The 21,367-nt window shown below is 39.2% G+C and overlaps 1 protein-coding gene across 1 annotated transcript in view; it reads right to left on the bottom strand.

The window, feature by feature from the left end:
* Window positions 1-21,367, bottom strand: part of LOC106955193 (transcriptional enhancer factor TEF-1-like) — a 53,393-nt gene that overhangs the window by 6,227 nt on the left and 25,799 nt on the right. The window contains exons 3-12 of the mRNA XM_015045218.1: window positions 21,118-21,367; window positions 15,355-15,419; window positions 13,707-13,769; window positions 11,415-11,546; window positions 11,143-11,192; window positions 9,368-9,429; window positions 8,056-8,183; window positions 6,674-6,847; window positions 1,704-1,844; window positions 932-1,084 (exon numbers count right to left, since the gene is read on the bottom strand). Coding sequence (XP_014900704.1) covers window positions 932-1,084; window positions 1,704-1,844; window positions 6,674-6,847; window positions 8,056-8,183; window positions 9,368-9,429; window positions 11,143-11,192; window positions 11,415-11,546; window positions 13,707-13,769; window positions 15,355-15,419; window positions 21,118-21,322 — 1,173 coding nt within the window. The 5' untranslated portion in view covers window positions 21,323-21,367. The remainder of the gene's footprint in view (window positions 1-931; window positions 1,085-1,703; window positions 1,845-6,673; window positions 6,848-8,055; window positions 8,184-9,367; window positions 9,430-11,142; window positions 11,193-11,414; window positions 11,547-13,706; window positions 13,770-15,354; window positions 15,420-21,117) is intronic.

Below are 21,367 nucleotides of genomic sequence, written 5' to 3'. Positions count from 1 at the left end.
TCTAGAAGGTGGGGAAAAATTACCCACAGTAAACTCAAAACCACCACACCAAAAAATAATTTGAGGTTTTTAAAAAAAAAAAAAAAAAAAAAAAAAAAGGCTGGCTACACATTATGCATGTAAAAAATGCCAGGCATTTTCAGAGTCCTTGGTCGTTTTTGAATCAAATTTGCTATAAACTGATGGCAGATGTTACAGAGGGCAGGAATTAATATGAAATGTGTCAGCTTCTGACGGGAACAGTGTAATTGGGTAAGCTAGATATTCACTTACTGAAATATATCAAACATTGTTACATAAAAAAAATACATATTTAAAGTACCGTATTTTCCGCACTATAAGGCGCACCTAAAAACCTTCAATTTCCTCAAAAGCCGACAGTGCGCCTTATAATCCGGTGCGCCTTATATATGAACCAATATTGAGCCACAACAGGTCTAGCAACTACGGTAAGCAGCCGCCGACTTCATTTTCGCCCGTAGAAGAAGAAGCGCGTGGTGCATGCTGGGATAGTTGTCAGAACACTGGTTTGTAATCTATTAATGAAGTTTGACTGACCTATCTACCTACCTACCGTCTAGAATCAGGTCGTCTGCAGGTCATTTAGCACCGCGTTCTCCACCAACATGCTGTGCGCGAACGGAGAAGGGTGACCATCGTCCGGCCACGCCCCGGCCCAGTCGTGGAAGGCTCTCCTCCCGACAGGAGTCGGACTGTTTTGTTGACATTCCTTTTAGTGCAGCTCCATCTAGTGGATGCATAACGTAACTCCAGCCTCTACTGTAGCGTCTCCTTATATATGAAAAAAGTTTTAAAATAGGCCATTCATTGAAGGTGCGCCTTATAATCCGGTGCGCCTTATAGTGCGGAAAATACGGTATATAAAAAAAAAAAGAAACTTAAATTAATGGTTTTATTTTAAAGCCCTCACCAGCAGAATCGTGAAGTTCTCCAGCACGCTGTTCATCATGTATTTCTCCGGAAGGTGCTTCAGCTTGTGGATGAAGTTGATCATGTATTCACACATGGGAGAGCGACTGATTCTGTAGACGAACCGTCCATTTTCAAACCTGGCATGCTCCGTCTGTTGGACAGCCGGGAGGGAACAGGGTTAGGGTGATTTCTCTTTGTTCATTTTACCTGTCACTTCCATACATGCTCTTGTGAATGGTGCTCATCAGTCCCAAATCGTTTGGGGAAAATCATCTGAACGACTGCATTTCTAAAAGTTCCAATTGTGAACTTTAGTTTGGCCAATTAAAGAAAACATTTTCATAGAAGGTGTTAGGCTATGTTTAGGTATTTGTAACATAAAAACTGGATGAAAACACAGGTGATGGTATGTTTACTGAGTGTGTATTATAAGAAAAGCCTTGCATCAGCAAATTTAGGAAATGTTTCTTGGTTTATCTGAAAACAAAATTACCTGGACGAATAATATGTTATTGTTTTTTCTTTTTATTCTATAACAGCTCATCACTCTGCCAACATGTCAAATTGGTATAAATCCCAAATAGCTTTGACCATTTCGTTCACTTATCAGTAAAACTACAAAAATATGCTTTGAACAAGGATAATTACAAACCTGAATTAAATTAATTTCTATATTTTTAATCAAGTTTGATAAAAAATAAATAAATAAAACAAAATTAATAAATACATCAACGGCATGTAAAAAAAAAAAAAGTTGGGGTCCTACTCACCTCCACTTTCTCGACCACCTGCTTGCCGAAGGAGCAGACCTTTGTGGAGCAGGTGATGGTCATGCTCTCTGAGCTCTCGTACTGGCTGGTCACACCATAGAAAGCTGCAGACTCATCCTGTACGATGTAATTAAGATCCGCCTGAAGACAACACACACCCCCGAAAAAAGATCAATTAGGACGTTGCAGGAATTCATCTAAGAAACGACCTAGAAGATGATAAAATGCGACATCAGCACAGCTGCATTTCTAGGAGTAAGACAACAGTGCCCTCTGGTGGTAAAATGTCCCTGCACGTACAACCAGTCATTCATGTAACAAATTAAATTTGGCAAAAGTTATATTTGGAGGAATTGATATAGTAATTTTTTTTATGTCATGGAAATTAGGAGAAAATTTTTAATTTTATAGCTCAGGTTTCAAGAGTTGATTTTTATTTTTTTAGTTTTTTTTGTTTTTGTTTTTACAGGTTTTGAGAAATGATTAAATGTTTAACAACACTTCCCAAGTGGGAAAACAAAAGGTTCCTTGCAGAAACTAAAGCACTATAACTTTAAGAGGCAACAAAAAAATATTTTCAACCGAGACATTGAAGCTCAGCACTTTTTAAGACCCTGCGGAAACTTAATTTGTTTGTTCTGTCATACGAGTTCTGGTGAAGTTGTTGGCGTTAACGCGATATCTGTATTCATAGCTCTGTTACTAAAGAAGAAAAATGTTTAATCAGAGCATCGAGAACATGCTGTACCTGGATTACAGGTCGGGAGACGTGGGAAGGGTTTGTCCCTTTCTGTAATGAGTTCTCTAAGGAGTACTGAGCGTCTCCGAGCTGTGAGCAAACACACACAGATGCACAAACACCATATGCTACACCACCAACATTGTACAGCAGTCATCCACACACACACACACACATGCATGCGCACACACACACCAAGATCAAACTGAGCTCTGTTAAAGCAGCAGATTATCAGAAACATGCTCCATTGTGGTAGATCTGAGAGCTTTTTAATTAAATTCAGAGAGGAGGCTCTCGACATAATGCACAAACTCGCTCTTTGTTTGAGTATATCTCATCAGTTCTGCTCTTATTGTACACCGAGCCCACTTCACTACTCTGCAGGTTTCTGCCCTCCTGTCTATGAATTCTGCTGACCGACAGCTTTGCCGTCCATGCACAGAAGGGATTCTCCAGTCAAAGTTTTCTAGCAGCAGTCAGGAAGATGGAGGCTATTTGCTTTGAATTCGTCTCTGACAAGTGAAGTAGTAATCGGTTTTTGTGCCTGTTGCTGAGGTTTTACCAAAAATAAAAACCCAAAGCAATAAAACTGAGAATATTGAAAGAAATTAACTACTAGGTATTTATTGCCTTTTTAAGTTAAAGCAAAACAACATTTTCCAAAAGCAAACAGGACTGTCATCATTTCTAAATACTATCCTCTAAAAGTTTTGTTTTCCATGCAACTCAGATATGTGCTGAGGTTTGAACCAATGATGTTGCCATGGCATTTCATTGGCTTGTGGAAATGTTTCAACACTGAGAGCAAGTGATATAGATTACCATAGCAACAGGTTGATGTTTGCTTTATGTCTACGCCACTGCCACAAACTGGACTGGAGCAGTTTTTGATTTTCTTTTCTGATTTCTCTTTAGGATTTTGATAATTACTTTTTAAATTGAGTCAAGTTTTTGGGAAATTATTTAATTTAGGACAACGTAGGGAGTTTTATCAGGCTAATTCCCACATTCAGAATGGTGATGCTTTTCAGTTTTCTTGTACATCTAATCAGCCATATTGGGATCCTTTTAGTATAATTTCAATGTTCTGGAGTTGATCATTTTCTTTGTAATGAAAAATAAAACTCAGTACATAATGTCAAAGAAATAATCTGATTGGACAGCTGTGGCGGTGATGGTGCGCGTGACTGGGAAAAGTTGAAGGTAAGTTTTTGTTAGGAAACGACTCATTTCAAACGGTTCAGTTTGATAGTTGTCTATGCGACCATTATTATAAAGCCAAAATAAATGGCTTAGTTATTTAATTTTTTTATCAAACCATTAAACAACCCATTATTTATAAATCGCCCTTGTAAAAAATAAAATGTGTTTTAACAGGTGAAGCTAATTTCTGCCAAAGCCGGTGAGTGGGGCTCAGATTCGATGCGATTCAGTTGTATACATACACTACAACAAACACACCTGAATCAGATGAATGGCTCATTTCCAGGCCTCTGTGGAGCTGAATGATGTGCTGATGAAGACATTCAGCCATTCGACTCAGGTGTGTTGGAGAAGGGATGCATGTAAAAGTTGCAGGACGGAAACTCTGGAGGACCGGACTTAGGCGCCTCCACGGTAACGCGAAAAAAGACAAAAACTCATGATTTATTCAAATGATCCACACTCACCAGCTCCCCCCCCTGATTACGTGACATAAGCATCGTTCCTGAGACTTCAGTCTCAGACGTTGTGTTGGAGTCGAATTGAGACTTTGAAGCACGAGTCTATATAAAGTCTAAAGTTTGCTTTTGTGAATTAAGTGTGATGCAAGCCCACGTTACCCCGATTAGTCTCGTTAGTATCTAGAACAATTTGATGTTGTTTCCAAAAAAATGACACTGCTATTCACATCTTATGTATGGACAATGAACGCAGTAGATTCATCACATGGTTAAATTGATGCACCTAGAAACAACATCACAGTTGAAATACAGTAAATCCACCCTAACGTATAGATTTATGTTGCCGTTCAGTGACTTAAAGTGCAATACCTCTGACAGTCTGTAGGGGGTAGCTGCAATAGACTCCCATTCTCTTTCATAAAACGCTGAATCAATAGATGTTCCCCATGAGCTAGTATGGCTTCATTAGCTGAACTCACTCCTTATAATTGGTGTGCTGGTGGCAAGCAGTGTTAAACTAGGGGATGACCTCATGGTGGCTGCTTAGTCTTTCAAACACCTTAATCTCTTTACTGCACTCATTGGATACCACAACGCCATTAATGAGCTCAGCAATCATGTGCTTCATCATCTGGTGCTAATTCTACATTAGATTTTGTTTTTAAAGTCTGAGTTGGGAGTGATTTCAGAGCGTTCTAGTTGCAAGTACTATTATCAATGCAAGCCTATAAAAAAATCTCCCAGTCTTGTGAGTTTTGACGTCACCCGCAACACGCAGAGTGTATGATCACAGTGGGGTGTAAGCAAGATGAAAGCATGGATCCACCCTACCAAATATTAATGGTTCAGACTGGTGATAGAGATGAGGGTGGATATTTTCTTGGCACACGTTGGGGCCCTCAGTGCAAATTCAGCATAGTTTAAACACCATAATTTTCTTCAGTTTTGTTGCTGAACTTGTGCATAAAATTGCACATATTCTCATGGCCACATCCAGTAGGGTAACGCACAATATCGCAGATTTTAATGCAAAACCCGCAACTGCACTTCATATCACAGCTTGTAAAACACAATCTTGGTAGGTATGTCTTGGTATTTACATTGTTGTAAATTTTACCCAGCTTGGAACCCATAAATAATAACTTAAGAGTAGAAGTGAAGCCACTGAACCTGGCCCTCAATATACACTGTCCTGCCTGTTCCAACACATCATGTTCATAGAGATAAATGACCTCATTTGCTTATCAAGTTCCGAAGACGCAAGTTAATATCCCATCAAATTACAGCAGTTTTGCTGAGATACATGCCCGCTCAGGAAGACTGATTGCTAAGTCAACAGCTTAATGCAATCACCTGTCCACTGTCGCCAGATACTTGCTCAGGAGCAGAAAATGCAGCAAAGTCAATGACTTGGCAATCCACTGGATCTTCTCAGATACATTTTTGTTAATTAGGAAAATAGGCTGAATGTATTATTACTGTGATGCAATCAATATCTAAATGGAATCTATGTAGCTGAATTTCATTATCTAAAGGTTTAGATATTGTTGGATTGACTGGTTATGTGTTCCGTCATAATCGGAGATTTCGTGACGTGCCTTTTGGGTGACGTTTGTTGCAAACTGGCACTAAATACATAAACTGAAATTAACACAGCTAGACTTCGTCTCAGTCTTAGATCTCATTAAGAAAGCCGAGGGTTATGTGTGCGTCCATGGAGTTTTGTAGCTGTTACTGAATTTAAGACTTTATTACCTGCAGGAGAGAAAAGTACCTGGAATTTATACAACTTGACCTTTTCTTACTTAGGCATAACTTTGTTATGCATCAAACATAATGACATTATCTTGTCTCAAGGTTCTGGGACTTCATTTGTTTTGCTAATATATTCTGTACAGTAAAAGCAATAACATACTTTCAGCCCAATCTTGAACGTCTACCTGTTCTTCCCTTCACTATTACAAAGTTAAGAAATGCTATGTATATGCTAATGTGGAGTCATGTGTTTCCTGATGGCGTATATAAATATAAAGCCCATCGATTCTTTCACTTGTTAAACTTGGTTTGCAGAAGGCAACCCGCTGTGTCACAGCTGTCACAGATGAGTTATTTTGAGGGCAAAATTCTTGAAAGTTTTATAAATTGGCCTGAAGCATTTGGAGAAAGAACAACGAAGTGAGAAACATACTTTAAACACGCGCACACACGCACACACGCACACACACACACACACACAGGAGAGGCAGAGCAACCTCTGAGTCAGGAGGTGAGCAGGTGTTCAAACAAAGCGACTGAGCTTTCATCAACCCACCACCTCTATATCCCAGGTGGAAAGACACAGCACACACAAGTACACACACACACACACACACACACACACACACACACACACACACACACACACACCTGGAAGTGCAGACAAAGACAACCCTGCATGGAAAAGTACGGAGCACTTTTACAGTGAAGGTAATTTGCACTTGGGCAATTTTTTTAAAAATACTCATAGGACAGAAATATTTTATTTTTCAAAAATCAGATCATAAAGACAAATTAGCACATTTCTTTACCCAGAACTTGATAAGGTAGAACGCGTTCTGCGGGCCCTTGCTGAAAAGCTCCTTCAGACCTCCCTTCTTCTCGGGGAACTTGTCGTAGATTTGCCTGATGTCCACACACTCCAGCAGCGGGTCGCTGTAGCTCGGGTTGCTCTGGCTGATGTGCACAAACAGGTGCTTGTTGTACTGCAAAGAGGGTATAGGTAAATCAAGAGTTGGAAAAGTACATTTAACATCCTCACATCCATTGTGCCAATTTTCTCTGTAACATGTGAGTCACATCAGTCTGAATCTTAACATTTTAGCAATAAATATGTTTCAAGGTTCTGAATTTTACACATGTGGGGGATGATAAAGATGAAAACGTCTGGTAATGATGATCTGTTTGAAAAAAAAAAACTCGTGAACTAACAATGAATTGGTCGGTGATGTTTCCCGTCTAATCAGATGTTAGCAAAATCTCACTCTTTAATTTGTTTTCCATGAAATTTCAGAGAAAAATGTATACTAATTAGAGTTCCTTGGATTATATTGAGCATATAAATTGCCCCTCCTCTGCATGTTGCTGTACATTGTCAGTCAGCTGACTGAGAAGAAGACTAATCTACATTTCCCTCTATTTTAAGGAAGAGGAAAATCTGGTTCGGAAATATTTTCAGTGACAAAAAAACACCAACAGCCAAGATGTGCAAAATAAAAGCAGTGCCACCCATTATTCTGATTAAAGGCACACTGTTAAAAATAACACAATTGACAAGCCCTGATGACTGTATCCTGCTGTGTTTTTGTGTTAGAATGATCATTCTGACTCTGATCAAGAATGATCTGTTTTGTAAAATTTGAAGGCACGACAAGCGAATTTGAGTTTAAAAATCCAAGTTTTAAACTACGAATAAAAACCCGAGACATTTGTCAAACTAATAGAGGTTAGTTATGGATTTTCGTTCCACTGTGACGTGGTCTGCCTTTAAGGACGCTTCCAGCTCCGTCTATTTACAGTAGAATAAATCATGCGGGGAAGGTGACGCCGCTGCACAATAGAATCCATTTCAAAGCCATTGTAGAACATTTTTATGTACTGTCCAAACAGAAAGCAACAAGATGAATGCCAGCTGTCTGTGAGCCCAAGGTAGAAAAATGACAATGAGTCCCCGATGTGGCAAGATGACAGATAGGCTGAGCAGACGGAGAGATAGAGCTTTACAAAGGTTATTCATACAAGGAGACACACAAAGGGCTTTAATGCTGTTCTCTGCTGTAGGGTTATCTGTCATCTCTGTTTATAGGACAATAGGGAGTGCTTATTGTAGACTGCTGTCTCTGTCTGTGTGCGTGCGTGGGTGTGGGGTTGTGCATGTGTGTGCGTGTGTGTGTGTGTGTGTGTATATACTCACGGCTTCCTGATCCCTCTGTGTCTCTAAGAAAGATGAAAACTCCACCAGTCGTAGTTTGGTGGTGCCGATGGATCGCCCCTGCCATGCTGGCTCTCTGTGTGTTTGGGCTGCAGCAGCAGGCTCGTAGGCTGACCAAAAACGCACCAAAACACACAGTTACAAACCCAAATCAACGCCATCATGGCGCTGATAGTGTCAGAAAATATTTCTGAAAGTATCTTTTTGTTTTTTCCCGCTGCTGTGCTTAGCTACTTTTTTTTTTTTTTTTTTTACTGGATGGAGCCATTTAACCAGAAAGTGCACTGTTAAACTGATGTACTCTTTATTTTCCACACCATGTAGAAGCTGAAGCTGAAGATGATTGACTTGTATTTAAGATAGGAACTTTGAAAGCTGTTAATCTTAAAATGTGTTCACATTTGCATGAGATGTTGATAAGATGTTTTTGTTAATATTATTAATCTGGAGATCTTTACTGAAAAAAAAAAGACAGTCTGTTACATGACTGTGTTTTTGTGTTTAATGATGTAAAGCACTTTGAAATGCCTTGCTGTTGAAATGTGCTATACACATAAAATTTGATTTGATTTGATTTAAATGTTTGTATATCCTGTTGTGGTTGCTGAACTGCAGCGGTTGCCAAATCACACTTAAACATAATGTCATGGGAACATTTAGGTTTATGTATAATGGTGGTGGAAATCTTCCTAATACAAGTTTAGAAACTTGTATTAGTTTCTAAACTAATAATATTAGTTTAATACAAGTTTAGTTTAGTTTAGTTTAAACTAATGTTTAAAACTAATGTTTTAAACATTAGTTGGGAGTCAAAAACAGTACGTAATTATTAAAATTAATTTGTTTGAGGGGGTTCTCCTGTCAACAGTTCATGAAAACAAATGTGAAATTAATTTAAAAATACCGCTACGTTAGGATTTGTAAATCGTTTAAAAAATGTGTCAACATCTCATTTATGGTGAATAATGAAACAAATAGCCCAAATAAATGTTTTAATTTGGAAATTCTGATTTAGGTGGCAATAATATGCTTAAATAAATTTAAAACAAATATATTACTTTTAAATAAATTTTCTAAGCGTAAGCGTAGGGCTCTTAAATTATGAGAAAAGTCAGTTTGACACCGTTTCCCTATTTTTCGACCTCCTTTGCGAGACAAAGACGGTAGTTCAAGGGACCCATGTGCCTTGGCAGTCAAAGACCACCCTGCGGTGAGGAAACATCATAAATGGCAGGAGAGAGAGCTGACGGTCTGCTTTACAGAAAGAAGATAATTGTCCCATGGTCCCTCTCACCTGCGATTGTGGTGGTCCCTGCTGTCTGCACAGGGTAGGCCTGCTGGGAGAACGGCTTGATGCTGAGAGATTCAGAGAAACACACAAGAAAGCATTACACACACACACAAAAAAAAAAGACTGGAAGAAGAAGAGACATAGTGGGACCAGCCTTTTTGTACTTGCATTACACAAAAAAAAAAAAGTTTTCTGTTCTCTGTCGTGTCTGAACCAAAGCAGGAGCGAAGAGGTCAAGAGCAGCTCTGCGTTCAATGAAAGCTGCCACAGCCCCGATTGCTGCCATTCTCATCAGATCCAATAGTACAACAGGCAGTGAAATACTATGAGTTATATTAACAGACATTAAAGCAAGAGAAGGAAGCAGCAGGAGGCAGGCTTTAAAATTTCCACCTAATTTTAAACTCAACAGGTGGTCGTCAAGTTGGCATTGACTAGGTAATCAGTGTTTGCCAATATGGTGGCAGACAGATTCAACGCATCAGCCGTGTGAATTAATCAAGTTAATTGTTTCTGAATCATAAGCTGGGACAATCATGCAGATACAGTCTGATTATAGATTCAGATGCATAATAAATGAAACTGAAGTCTTTGATGTTTTTCCGTCTCCAGAAAAAAGGCGCTCTTCTCCATATCTTCAAAATCACATTGATGCCCTCAATACAATTTTGTATTGATGAAAAAGAAAAAAAATTAGAGACGTTGAAAGTAGCCCCAATTGAAAGATGTTGTTAGTGATGAGGAACTAAGGCCAAAATAATCTCCGTCTCTGGTTAATTTTATATTTAAAGTAACATTTTAATTTTACCACTATTTTTTTTTCCTGACTGAAAATGCTATTAATATTTCAGAAGATATTTCAGAGATGAATCCTTACAGTATGGGATGAAAGTTGGACAGCAATTAAAACTAGGCTTTAAGGCTCTAATAAAAAGCTATTTAAGAGAATGATATAAATACATTTCAGTATGCTATTGTTCAATTAACAAAACAAAAACCTAAATTATCTTTTTTATTTTTCAAACTTGACATACATTGTTCGGTTATCATCTTTAGAGATGCCTGTCAAAAATCCTATCAGAAAAAGAAAAAAAAAATATCATTGAATATATATATATTTTTTTTTTTATGTAAATCTGCAACACATATGAAGGTTGAAGGGTGAACATATAGTCTGCTGACATTTGGGTGTTTGGATTTAGAAAACGTGACATCACCAAACAGTAATATTATTGTCTCCTTAAAGCTGAAGCACTGTGGGTATGATGGCACAAATCAATGCAGCAATGGAAAATGACCTACAAACCTGAAGTACAGTTTTCTTGACGTACATAAAGGTCACAGTAAACCTCATGTTTTTTTTTTGACTATGGTGACTATGGGGAATTCTGTCAACATTCAGAGTATAAACCTGTTGCATTTACTGACACTATTTTCAGTCTTAGATAATGAAGGCTGTTTAGATTTTTAGTCTCTGCTGCTTAACCAAAACAACGTGCCTCCTTCCTATTTACCTTTGTTACATTTTTTTTTGCCTTCATTCTGCCAAGCTGATTTTGTAGAAAAAAAATAAATAAATAAAACTACATGATGGAATAAAATAGATATAGTATTTGATAACAAAATATTAATACTTTTTTTTTATTTCTTTTTCTTTAATTAATTTGCAACAAGTGAAATTTGAGAACCCGAAAACATGAGGATTTCCTGGAAGGACCAATGAGCAGCTGAATTTACAGCAGTGAGTTAGATAAGAACGCATTAGAAATGTGACTCACTCCTCTGTGGTGGAGCTGGACTGCCCTCCTGGAATCATCCCCTGCCACAGCTGAAAATAAATTCACATATTAATGTACCACACGGTGAATGCAAACTGCAAATGCAAAGCAATGTGCTCGTTCCTCTGTGTAACCGGCACCCATAACTACGCATGTGTGGCTAATAGATTATTCAGACAAACTGCTTTATTGTTATCCCCGTTCCCGGCCACGTATTTATTTGCTGAGGACAAACGCAAGCGTGTCTCTGTGCAACCGCGCGCGCGTTGTACCTGAGCGTTGCCGGGGAAGCTGGCTCGCACTATTCCAGGCAGCAGCTTGCTGTGTATGGCGGTGGCCGAGACGATCTGAGCCGAGGACATGGACGAGATGCTTTGCAGAGCTTTCTCCTTGGCATTCTGGTCCTGCACGCAAACACAGACATCAACGCCATCGTTATTGTGAGCGTGCATCGCGCTCTGAACTGAATGGCTGCATAGTGTGGGGGAATATATTCAGCAAAAATGTAAGTTCCACAAACACAAAAAAAAGGTTGCAACAATCATGAATTGTGCGGTGAAGCTTAATGCAACACAGTAAAAGCAGCTGTTGGCGCAAACAGTAACGAAAAGCATATCAGATATTTAACCTTAGGGTAAAAGCAGCATGGAACACAAAACAGCTGAATGAAACAGAATTAGAGGCACTGTGATAGCTGGAGAATCACTAATTGGCAGCTTCACTCAAGTTAATTGGCACAGAGAGAAATCTCCCCTCCTGGGAGATATAATAATATTACAGAAGGTGCTGAGATAGGAATCATACTGGATTTTCATGTTAAATACCAAGATCCAGATGCCGATCTTTGATTTTTTTTGTTTCCAAATAATACAAAAAAACCCCCAAAAAACATTTAATATGAAAGTTTAAAGAACTTATAGTTAAGTGGTAAGTCCTGAATTTTCTAATGATCACTCACTTGATAAAAGCAGGTTATTTTAAGGAAATAAAACAGTAATTTGACAAGCAAATTTCCTTAGCTGAAAAACAAAGAATTGCTTTGTGTTATTTATTCCTTTAATGAATCTTCATGAATTCATTTATGAGTGGAATTTAAGTTGGACTTTTTTTTTACCCATTTTATTGGAGACAGTGAAGCTCAATTATGAAAAATTTTCCATGGGTTTTAGATAACTTTACAATTATGACTGTTTCAACCCTCCAATAACTGGTCACAGTGAAGAGGATCAAATTTACATAAAAGTGTAAATAAATATATTTTTATTTTAAGTTTGAGTGTACAAAGACAACAACTGACTCCACAATGCATATGATAATCTGTTTTTGCAAAAGGGATAAGGTAAACAAATCAGCTTTTAAGTTTCTTCTGGTTTATTGGCATGTTTTCTTTGTGTTTTTTTTTTTTTAACAGTTCTGGGTTGTAACTTAATCCAGCTAAAAAAAAAAAAGAAAAACTGTTTCATAAGCAAAACGTAACCCTATAACATGATGCTGCCACTACCATGTTTCACTGAGGGCATAGTAGTGTACGTTATTCCAAACTCATCTAATAGAATTGGGTCCAAATGTTTGTTTGGTTTAACTAGACCTTAATACATTTTTCCACAAAATCATTAAAGATTTTAGCCTGGCCTGCATGTTTTTTTGTTGTTGTTGTTGTTTTTAAAGAAAGCTTCTACCTCACAAGCCGATTTTGTATACAGACGACACACTAGATTGTTGTAGCTCACATAGAGTAATCGCCACAAATCCCTACAGCTACTGGCTGCCTCCCCGACCACTTTATGTTTTCCCTTTTCACAAAGGTTGCAAAATTCTCCCTTTTTGTAACATCACCAACATTCCATATTTTCTGAGCTTATTGATAGTGGTCTTTGCTGTGCAGTAGAACATATATATAATGCTTTAGGGTTTAGAGCGAGTGTGTAGACTTTTAAAATCCAACGTCAAGTCAAGACATATTTACTCTCGCTTTTAATAAGCCTTCCATCATTCATTTTATGACAGCAAACATCAGCTCAGAGTTTCCGGCTAGACGACTTCTCGGAAAACAAGCTCCCCTTTCGTTGCTTTAAATAAAGTTAATTACAGTCAATGACAAGAAGGAAAGAAGGACAAGACACGCAGGGTAAGAGATTAATAGACTTAAGAGGTGGAGATGGTAAGAAGAGGGGAGGAGAGAGAATAGGAAGAGCTGAATGAATGTAAGGAAAGAGAAGAATGGCAGGAAGAGGAGGAGGAGAAAACCCAAACAGGGGGTAATTAGACACCTAGGATACTGGAGTCACTGTGACAGGCATCCTTCCAGTCACAGTGAGGGAGAAACACTGAATTTAGATTGTTCTTGCTTATTAGGGGAAAAGAAAGCTATCTGGGTTTGGTGGCTTTTCATCCTGCTCTTCCAATGCAGCCATCAGGACTGATCTTTACATATCAGCTGTTTTTCTTCCAAACAAGCAGGACTTGCAAAGCAACACTTACTGCGTGATAAGAGACACTGAACAGGAAATAAATTATCGAACAAGAAAGTTAACGTTGCGGATTCCCATCAGCCTCCCCCATACCTTTAGTTTGGACTGAAACTCCCTGGATTTTCTTCTGGCCAAGACCTGGATGTGACTGGATACCTGGCAAGGAGAGAAGGAGAGGAGAGGAGGAAGGGAGGGTGGAGGGTGGAAAAGAGGAGGAAAGACCAAACAGAGAGTTGCCATGGTTATGAAAGGACTGTTGCTATACTAGAAGTGTACACACAGACACACACTTCACACAATGCACTCCCCTGAGAAGAGTGAATAGACCCATCTATGCACATCTTTTGAGAGGACAGAAAGACACCTGAGAACAGGGGCCAAGATCTAGACTGTACTGCCACGTTAGGTCCTGCCCAAAAATCTGCCAACAAACTGGGTTGTGTGTGAAAAGCAGTGGCACCGACATATAGGAATAACTAACAAAAACATGTTTTTTTTTAGCCTTATTTCTTCTGTAGCACAAAACCTGTAAACTTCACTTATCTGTACGAACAAACAAACTAGGTTCTACATTAGAAATTATGCTGCTAAGGTTTTACATAATGACCTTTTAATAGGAGGAATGTGGGGTTACCACAGCAATAACCATGTTTCTATGTCTTTCAACAATGTTCACAGTGAAAGTGAAACAGAGGAAAGGTGCTAACTTTAGCCTAGCAGTTAAGCAAAATGTGTCTAAACAAAAGCCAGAGGAAGACACGAGTTAATTGATAACTTGTGTTGAGTCGGGCATATATTTAGAAACAAAGAGGCTCTGGAGCAGAGACTCTTCTTATAGAGGCTGTGCTGAACAGTGAGTAGACTGAACGGGGCACAATTCCTAATTTGTTCTTTTCTTTATAAGCCTGCATACCATAAAACCCAACTTAACTCTTACCTCTGTCAGATTTAGGTTTAATGTAATCTTTTAGTCTTAGCAACATGTTTAACATGTTCTCGAAGGCCGGCAGCTCAGACAAGGGTATACCTAACATGACATACCACTTTTAATAAAAAAGTCATTTAAAATGTAAATGGTTTGTGTTCTTTTTCATTGAACACAAACCATTTTATTTTGTTTTTTTTTATCTTGTTATAGTATTTAAAACAAATTATATGGTTGAAAACATTTATTTTAAATCTAAGCATACAAAGTAAGAATTGTTTCTAGTCCTGATTTGTTAATGAAATCCTCTCCTGATCAACATGTTGCTTCTTCTAAAATTGTTTACAGAACTCTAGTGGATTTAATCAACTCTCACTGTCCAGATTCAACCTTGTGATCTACGTGAAACTAATAGTTTGGCAAAAAAAAATAATAATAAAAAAAAAAAACTAGTAAGACAGTAGCTGCCAAATTCTGAAGTTATGGGTTCTCAGAATATTAATTTCATTAATTAAATCAACAGCTGAGTTCACAGAGGTCACAATAAATTATTTAATAAATAATTTTAACTTTAATAAAGTTATTTATCTAAGAAGTGTTTTCTAAATTCTGACATGCCATGGTTGTAAACTGGAGAGATATAAAATAATGCTTTAAATTTTCTGTAATTTTCCCTCTTTCCTTGACCATTCTGCTTTCTATGCCCTTGTTTCAATTGGTTTGGCATCATTATCACATAGTGGACGTTCTCTACAACATCCTGTCACACTCTCTGCAGACAGAATGATTTGACTGAACACGCACTCCCATAGTTACCTGTTTCCTTGTCCGCGTCTTGCCAGTTCGGAGTTTGATGTATCTGGCTATCAGCTCGTTTCGCCCTGGAGGAGGAAGGAGACAGAAAACACACTACTAAAACACTTTTCTTTTCTTTTTTTTTCTTTTTTTTACCTTCACATACACACATTTGATCTGTTGCTTATTCTCAGAAACAATCACCAGTAGAAATCATATGACCCTGACAAACAACTTAGTGGCTGATTAAGAGCTGTTGACCCACTGATCCTGTGACGTGCACTTTCACATGGAAAGGCTGTAATCACCGATACCCCTGTTGAGTTCTCCACACACTCACCAAACACACACACACACACACACACACACACACAAATCACACACGCAACGGTCCTGAATACACATGACCCAACAATGCAGGCATTCATGCGGACCGGCCGTCCCCTGATTAAAGGAACCAGCAGGCCAGCTGTACTTGTGCTTACGTGTGCGCACATATGTGCACGCACAGATGCAGATACACACATACTTACAATACTGAATAATTCAGCCCATTCACAAGGGAGCACAGCAAACTCAGCATGACCTGGCTAGTATAGATTAGTAAGGAAAAAGAGGGCACAGAAAGGAAAAAAAAAAAGAAAAAAAAAGTGCTTCAAATCCAGAAGAAACCAGAGACAGAGGCGTGTTTGTGCGCTGAAACATGGTAGAAAATTTCACAGGCAGCCTCCGCAGTCAGACCCACAACAACTTTAGAGTGATTAAAAATTGAAGTCGCAGTTTATTTGTGAAATGAGATAGATTTGCAGATGCTGCGAGTGCTGCTAACGAGCTGATTTGGAGCCGTTTGGTTTGATTTGGGTCCTCTCTTGGCCTGTCTTCTGTTGCAACCGAGTGGAAAAGCAAAGTCAGGCCAGCTGGCCAACTGATGGTCAAGATCTGCACAAAGCCAAACCTCTACACACTACCCAAATGGCTCACAACAATAGCCCTAACTAGCAAGCAGATGGTGTTTGTGCATTTGCATGCATGCATGTCGGTGTGTGTGTGCATGCGTGTGTGTGCGTGTGTGTGTTTTCTGACCAGTTCTACTGTCACTGAGATAGGGAGCTTAGACTGATAAAATCTACAGCTCCCCATGCAGGTGTTTTCCTTCTAGCAGTTGAAAGCTGTGGCTGACGACAGCATGCACGCAAACATCAATGTATATACATTCATGAGCACTAGCACACACACACACACACACACACACACACACACACACGCGCACAGAGCCCTGGCTGTGGAGGCTGACATCTGACTCCAGAGGGGCCAGCTGGTCTTTCTAGGAGGCTTAACGGTGAATTATCATCCTTCACTAACCCTGCGGCACACATCCCTCACTCTTGCCCTCCCCTCTTTCTCGAAAAACTCTCCAGCCTGCAAACACACACATGCACAAACTTAACTCCCTCCCTCCCTCCTTCCCTCGCTCTTTTCTTCCATCCATCCGTCCGTCCTCTCTGGTGGCTGTTCCCTTCCCCCCCTCCCTACTTCTCTGCTCCCCCTTGTAGTGAATGGGCTTCCCTTCTGCTGCCTCTCGCTTCCTCCCTCTCTACAGTGAAAGACTTCAAGGCCAAAGTCAGATGGTCATTAACCGTGACGAACAGAAGCAACCTCCTGCTCTCCCTCCCCTCCGCCTCTGGGCCGAGGCCACTCGGCGTGAAAGCTGACATTCATGCAGGCCGCACACTCGAAAAGTAGAAAAAAAAAAAAAACAGTTGTAATGTTTTCATGCGATTGTGACTCATTTTGTTTGGTTGATGTTGGAACATGAGTTTGAAACAAAAAGATGAAACTCCACAATCTCAACTCCCTTTTTTAAAGTGAACTCGCCTAAGTTCTATGAGAGTCTCTAAAACAGCAGAAACTTTGGGGAAAAGTTCCGCTAATTTGCATTCAGAACAAGCAGAAATCTGAGAGAATGGGTAATTAATTCAGGAAAATCCCCAGCTTCCTGTGTTTCATGTAGTTAGAAATGGATCTTCCCTCTTCCCGTCTTTAGAGCAGTGTACTGTGTTGATCTCCTCGCTCAGTTTGCAGAGTGATTAAGAGCTTCAGCTGCTTTATGGAATAGCTTGAAAACCCCTTTCAGAATAAGGTCAAATCCTGGGTGAGTATACTTGCCAACAAGGCTGCAGCTGAGTGTACCGAGTACCCTGAGGTGACCCTAAGGGCCACAGGGGCCAGACTCTGGCTCACAGCCTGAATTTACCGCCGCGTTGCACCGAGCTGGTGCTTGTTGCAACATCAGCAGGGACATTTAAAGTGTTGAAAGTACTAAGCTCTTAGATCTCATCTCATTTGCTTGAGCTTTTTTTTCTTTTCTTTTCATACGCGTTTGCAAAAATTATAACAGCTGTGGTTAGAAGTTAATCTTTGACTTATTACCAACAATCTGCCACTTCCTGTAAAGACTCACAAATCCCTGTGAATGATTTGTTGCCAGGTAATGTAACCTGCACGGCGTAACAGGTGGCAAGGTGACATCAGCAGTGTTTACTGTGAAGACGGCGACTTTTTTTTTTAAATGCAAAACTTGGCATTTAAAAAGAAAAGCAAATAAAAACAAGGCAGTGAATCTACATTAAGATTTCATTTTAAAGAATATTTGGAAAAAAAAAAGACATATTTTGTTTCATCTTCTGCAAGAATATAATCCAGACAATTTTATTTCTGCTATTATTATTATTTACTTATTTTGGTCATCTAAAGTTTATTTAGAGATACTTTGAAAAAATGTTAATATTCATTTTCTCCACAGGTAAATATGATTAAATGAGTTGTAGTGGAAAGTTTAACAAGAGCTGGTGGCCATTTTTACTGAACAGTTTGAAGGCAGCCATGCAGACTTCTGATTTTAGGGTTAGAAATGATTTCTACAACTTCAAGCTTGGATAGCAAATATTCTGTCACTCAGGCAGTGCCAATGGAGTGGGTTTTTTTTCTTTTCCTTTATGTTAAATGTTATATTTTCTGACATTCAAAGACATTTTGAAGGTAAGGCTTCTTTTAAACCACAGTAGACAAGCCACAACAAGCCTGACTTGTTAAACATCTGACTGAAGACAGTCCAACTAAACAGCTAAGATAAACTTTTGCTTTAACCAAAAAACTAAAAAATAAATACAAGATTCTTTCCGGGGAAAAAAAAGCTTGCTGTGCCTTTTTGCCATCTCTGTCTTTTGTAATAGACCAATGCAAAAAAAGAAGAAGAAGTAAGAAAGAAGAGAATTCACTCAGAATTGAACCAAAATCCCAAGCAGACTGCAGTTTGATTAAAGCCCCATCGCTCTCAAATACTTCACACCCCTTTTATCCTTTATGCTTTTCCTGGCCTGCCTCTTAAAAAAAAAAAAAAAAAAAAACACTGTCTGACTTGATTAGGTCACCTGGATAAGATGTGTCAACAACCTGGACACAGAGTCAACAAGGTAAACAAACAGGGTGGAACATGCCACCCAGGCAGGAAACAGACACGGTCCGATTGATCAGAGACTGATCAATAACACAAAGGGGCTGGAGAAGGAGTTCCAGTATCAGTGGGACCTGAGCAGGTCAGCCATGATGAATCCTGACAGGGTTATATTTCAGCGTCTGCGACAATCTGAGCAGGGTCTGTTGTCCCCTGGACTGCTGAAAGAAATTAAAGGTACACTACGCTGTTTTTGTCTACACGTGAAACAACCATAAAGCACCATTAATGATGCCTTGACAGGCATGCCGAATTAACTTTTGTTTTAGGAAATTGCTGGGAGGCAGTTGCATGAAACCAAGCATGTTTGCATAATACAAATGATGCTTGAGGATTATTTTCTTGTTCACTGAGCGACTTCCAGTGCCTTGCAAATATAATCATACTCCAAACTTCTTCACATTTTGTCAAATAACAGCTGAAAACTATAGTGTATTTCAATGGGATTGTATGTCATAAATAAACACAAAATAGTGCATATTGTTAAGGTAAAGAAATTATGCTTTTGATTTTTTTTTTCTAAAGTAAACATAAAACGGGTGTCACAATTGTATTCAGTCCCATGGAGATAATATCATGTACAGCAGCAAGAGTTCTGATGTCTCTACTACAGCTGCGCATAGAAAGATTAACAGCAATATCAGTTCTTTAGAAAAAAATAGGATTAATCAGATTGGATGGAGAGCACCTGGCTAACAATCTTGCCTTAATCTCTCAATTGAATTTGGATTTAAGTCTAGACTACATGATTCTAATGCAGCTCTGGGTGTACGTTTAGGGTCTGTGGCCAGAAAGAAAGTGAACTTTTGTAGCCATTAACACATTTGTTTTCAGGAGTGTCTGACTAGTTTCCCTTCCCAAGCAGAGGAAAACCATCGCTAAGCACGATGCTGCTACCTCCATGTCTCATAGAGGGGACTGTCTCTTCAAGATAATGTCCAATGTCTTGGACCTACATTTTGCATGTAGGCCAGAAAATGAACCATGGCATCATTTGACCAGATAACCCACTTCCACATGTTTGCTGTGTACAAGTGTTGTGGTAAAATGCAAATGTCTGTTCTTGTGGCTTTCTTTCAACAATGGTTCACCTCTAGCCGCTTTCCACCGAAAGGGAAAACACAAGCTTTGTGCGATCAGGAACGGTGTGAGAAACAGTTCCTGGAGAACTAAAAAGTCAGTCTAAATTATAAATGACGTAAAATTAGACAGGCATTGAGACGACTGCGGCTCAGTGAGAGGAGTAATATCTTGCAATTGGTTCAATTCCATTTGAAGGGGCTTGAGCGTGTCGGACTGAGTGAATGTGGCTCAAGTACTAACTAAGCGCTATGAGTGCTCAGTTAGAAATGTTATGGTTAGGTTGTGGTTAAGTGGTTGTAGAGTCTAGTTGTTCAGGACGTGATAGAACATTATGCAAAAAAGTTTTATTTTGAAGAAAATGATCACATTTTGGAAGGAAGAAATTCAACAGAAATTCTTTATATGATTTATCAATATTTTCATCTAACATGATGTTTGATGCAGAGACACTGTAAACCTCTGACCTCTTCGATGCTGTTATAAAAACAATGATTCAATCTACATAAAATACAGAACAATCTACATAAAATACAGGGAAAAAACAGTGTAATAAAGAGATTTGAGGCTGTGCTCTACATATAGAGAGAGTTAAGAAAAAAAAAAAGAAAAAGAAAAACAGTAAAAGGGAGTCGAAGGGGGACGCAGCTGGTGGTAGCCAGAGGACCATCTGTTCATCAGTCTATTAGTTCAAACACACAAATACTCTCCCACTTCTGTCACGCTCTCGTACTCATACACACACACACGCGCGCGTGCGCACGCACACACACACATACAAAGCAGTACAGCATGCCTCCATTTCCTCGCTTTTACAGCTTATGTTTCATTCCCGTTTCTCTGACACTTGATGCGCCGTGAGACAATCTTCCATCTCCACCTTCTACGTGGTTATTGTCACCGCCGCCTCCTCACACCAGAAAATTTAACAAGTCAGTCAATCGATGCCTGTTTTTCTTGTCCGAGGATGTTTTTTTTTTTGTTTTTTTTTCAGTAGTAATATATTACACATGGCTCTTATAAACAGAGATAAAAAACAATATATCCAAACAATAAAAGTAGAAAGTTACCATCCTGAGGCATCTGAAACGCCAACATTTAAAGCATCTAAGCTTTAGTAAAATAGAGACATTTTGTAAGAAATTACAAAAGGTGTGTGCCGACATCTCAGGCCAGCTTAAGCTACTCACCGTACATCTTCCCTTCATCTGACAGTATAATCTTCCTCCTCCCACAGGGCGGATATATAGCAAGGGCCTCCTGGAAGCTCTGCTCGATGTCTGGGCTCCAGACCCCCTCAGGGTCCCCATCCATTGTCTTGTCCCCTCCTGAATCACTGAGTCTGTCCATGTCCTCACCGGGACTCTCACTGCCACTCCAGCTGCTGCGCTCCATACTGGCAGCTGACGGTGCTTAGCTGATGATGGTGTTTTGATTAAA

The sequence above is a fragment of the Poecilia latipinna genome, unplaced genomic scaffold (genome assembly GCF_001443285.1).
Source record: "Poecilia latipinna isolate Pla-1442-1.1 unplaced genomic scaffold, P_latipinna-1.0 Scaffold714, whole genome shotgun sequence".
Taxonomy (NCBI): Eukaryota; Metazoa; Chordata; class Actinopteri; order Cyprinodontiformes; family Poeciliidae; genus Poecilia; species Poecilia latipinna.
Note: the sequence above shows the minus strand (reverse complement) of the source record. Positions and strands in the feature narration are given on the sequence as shown.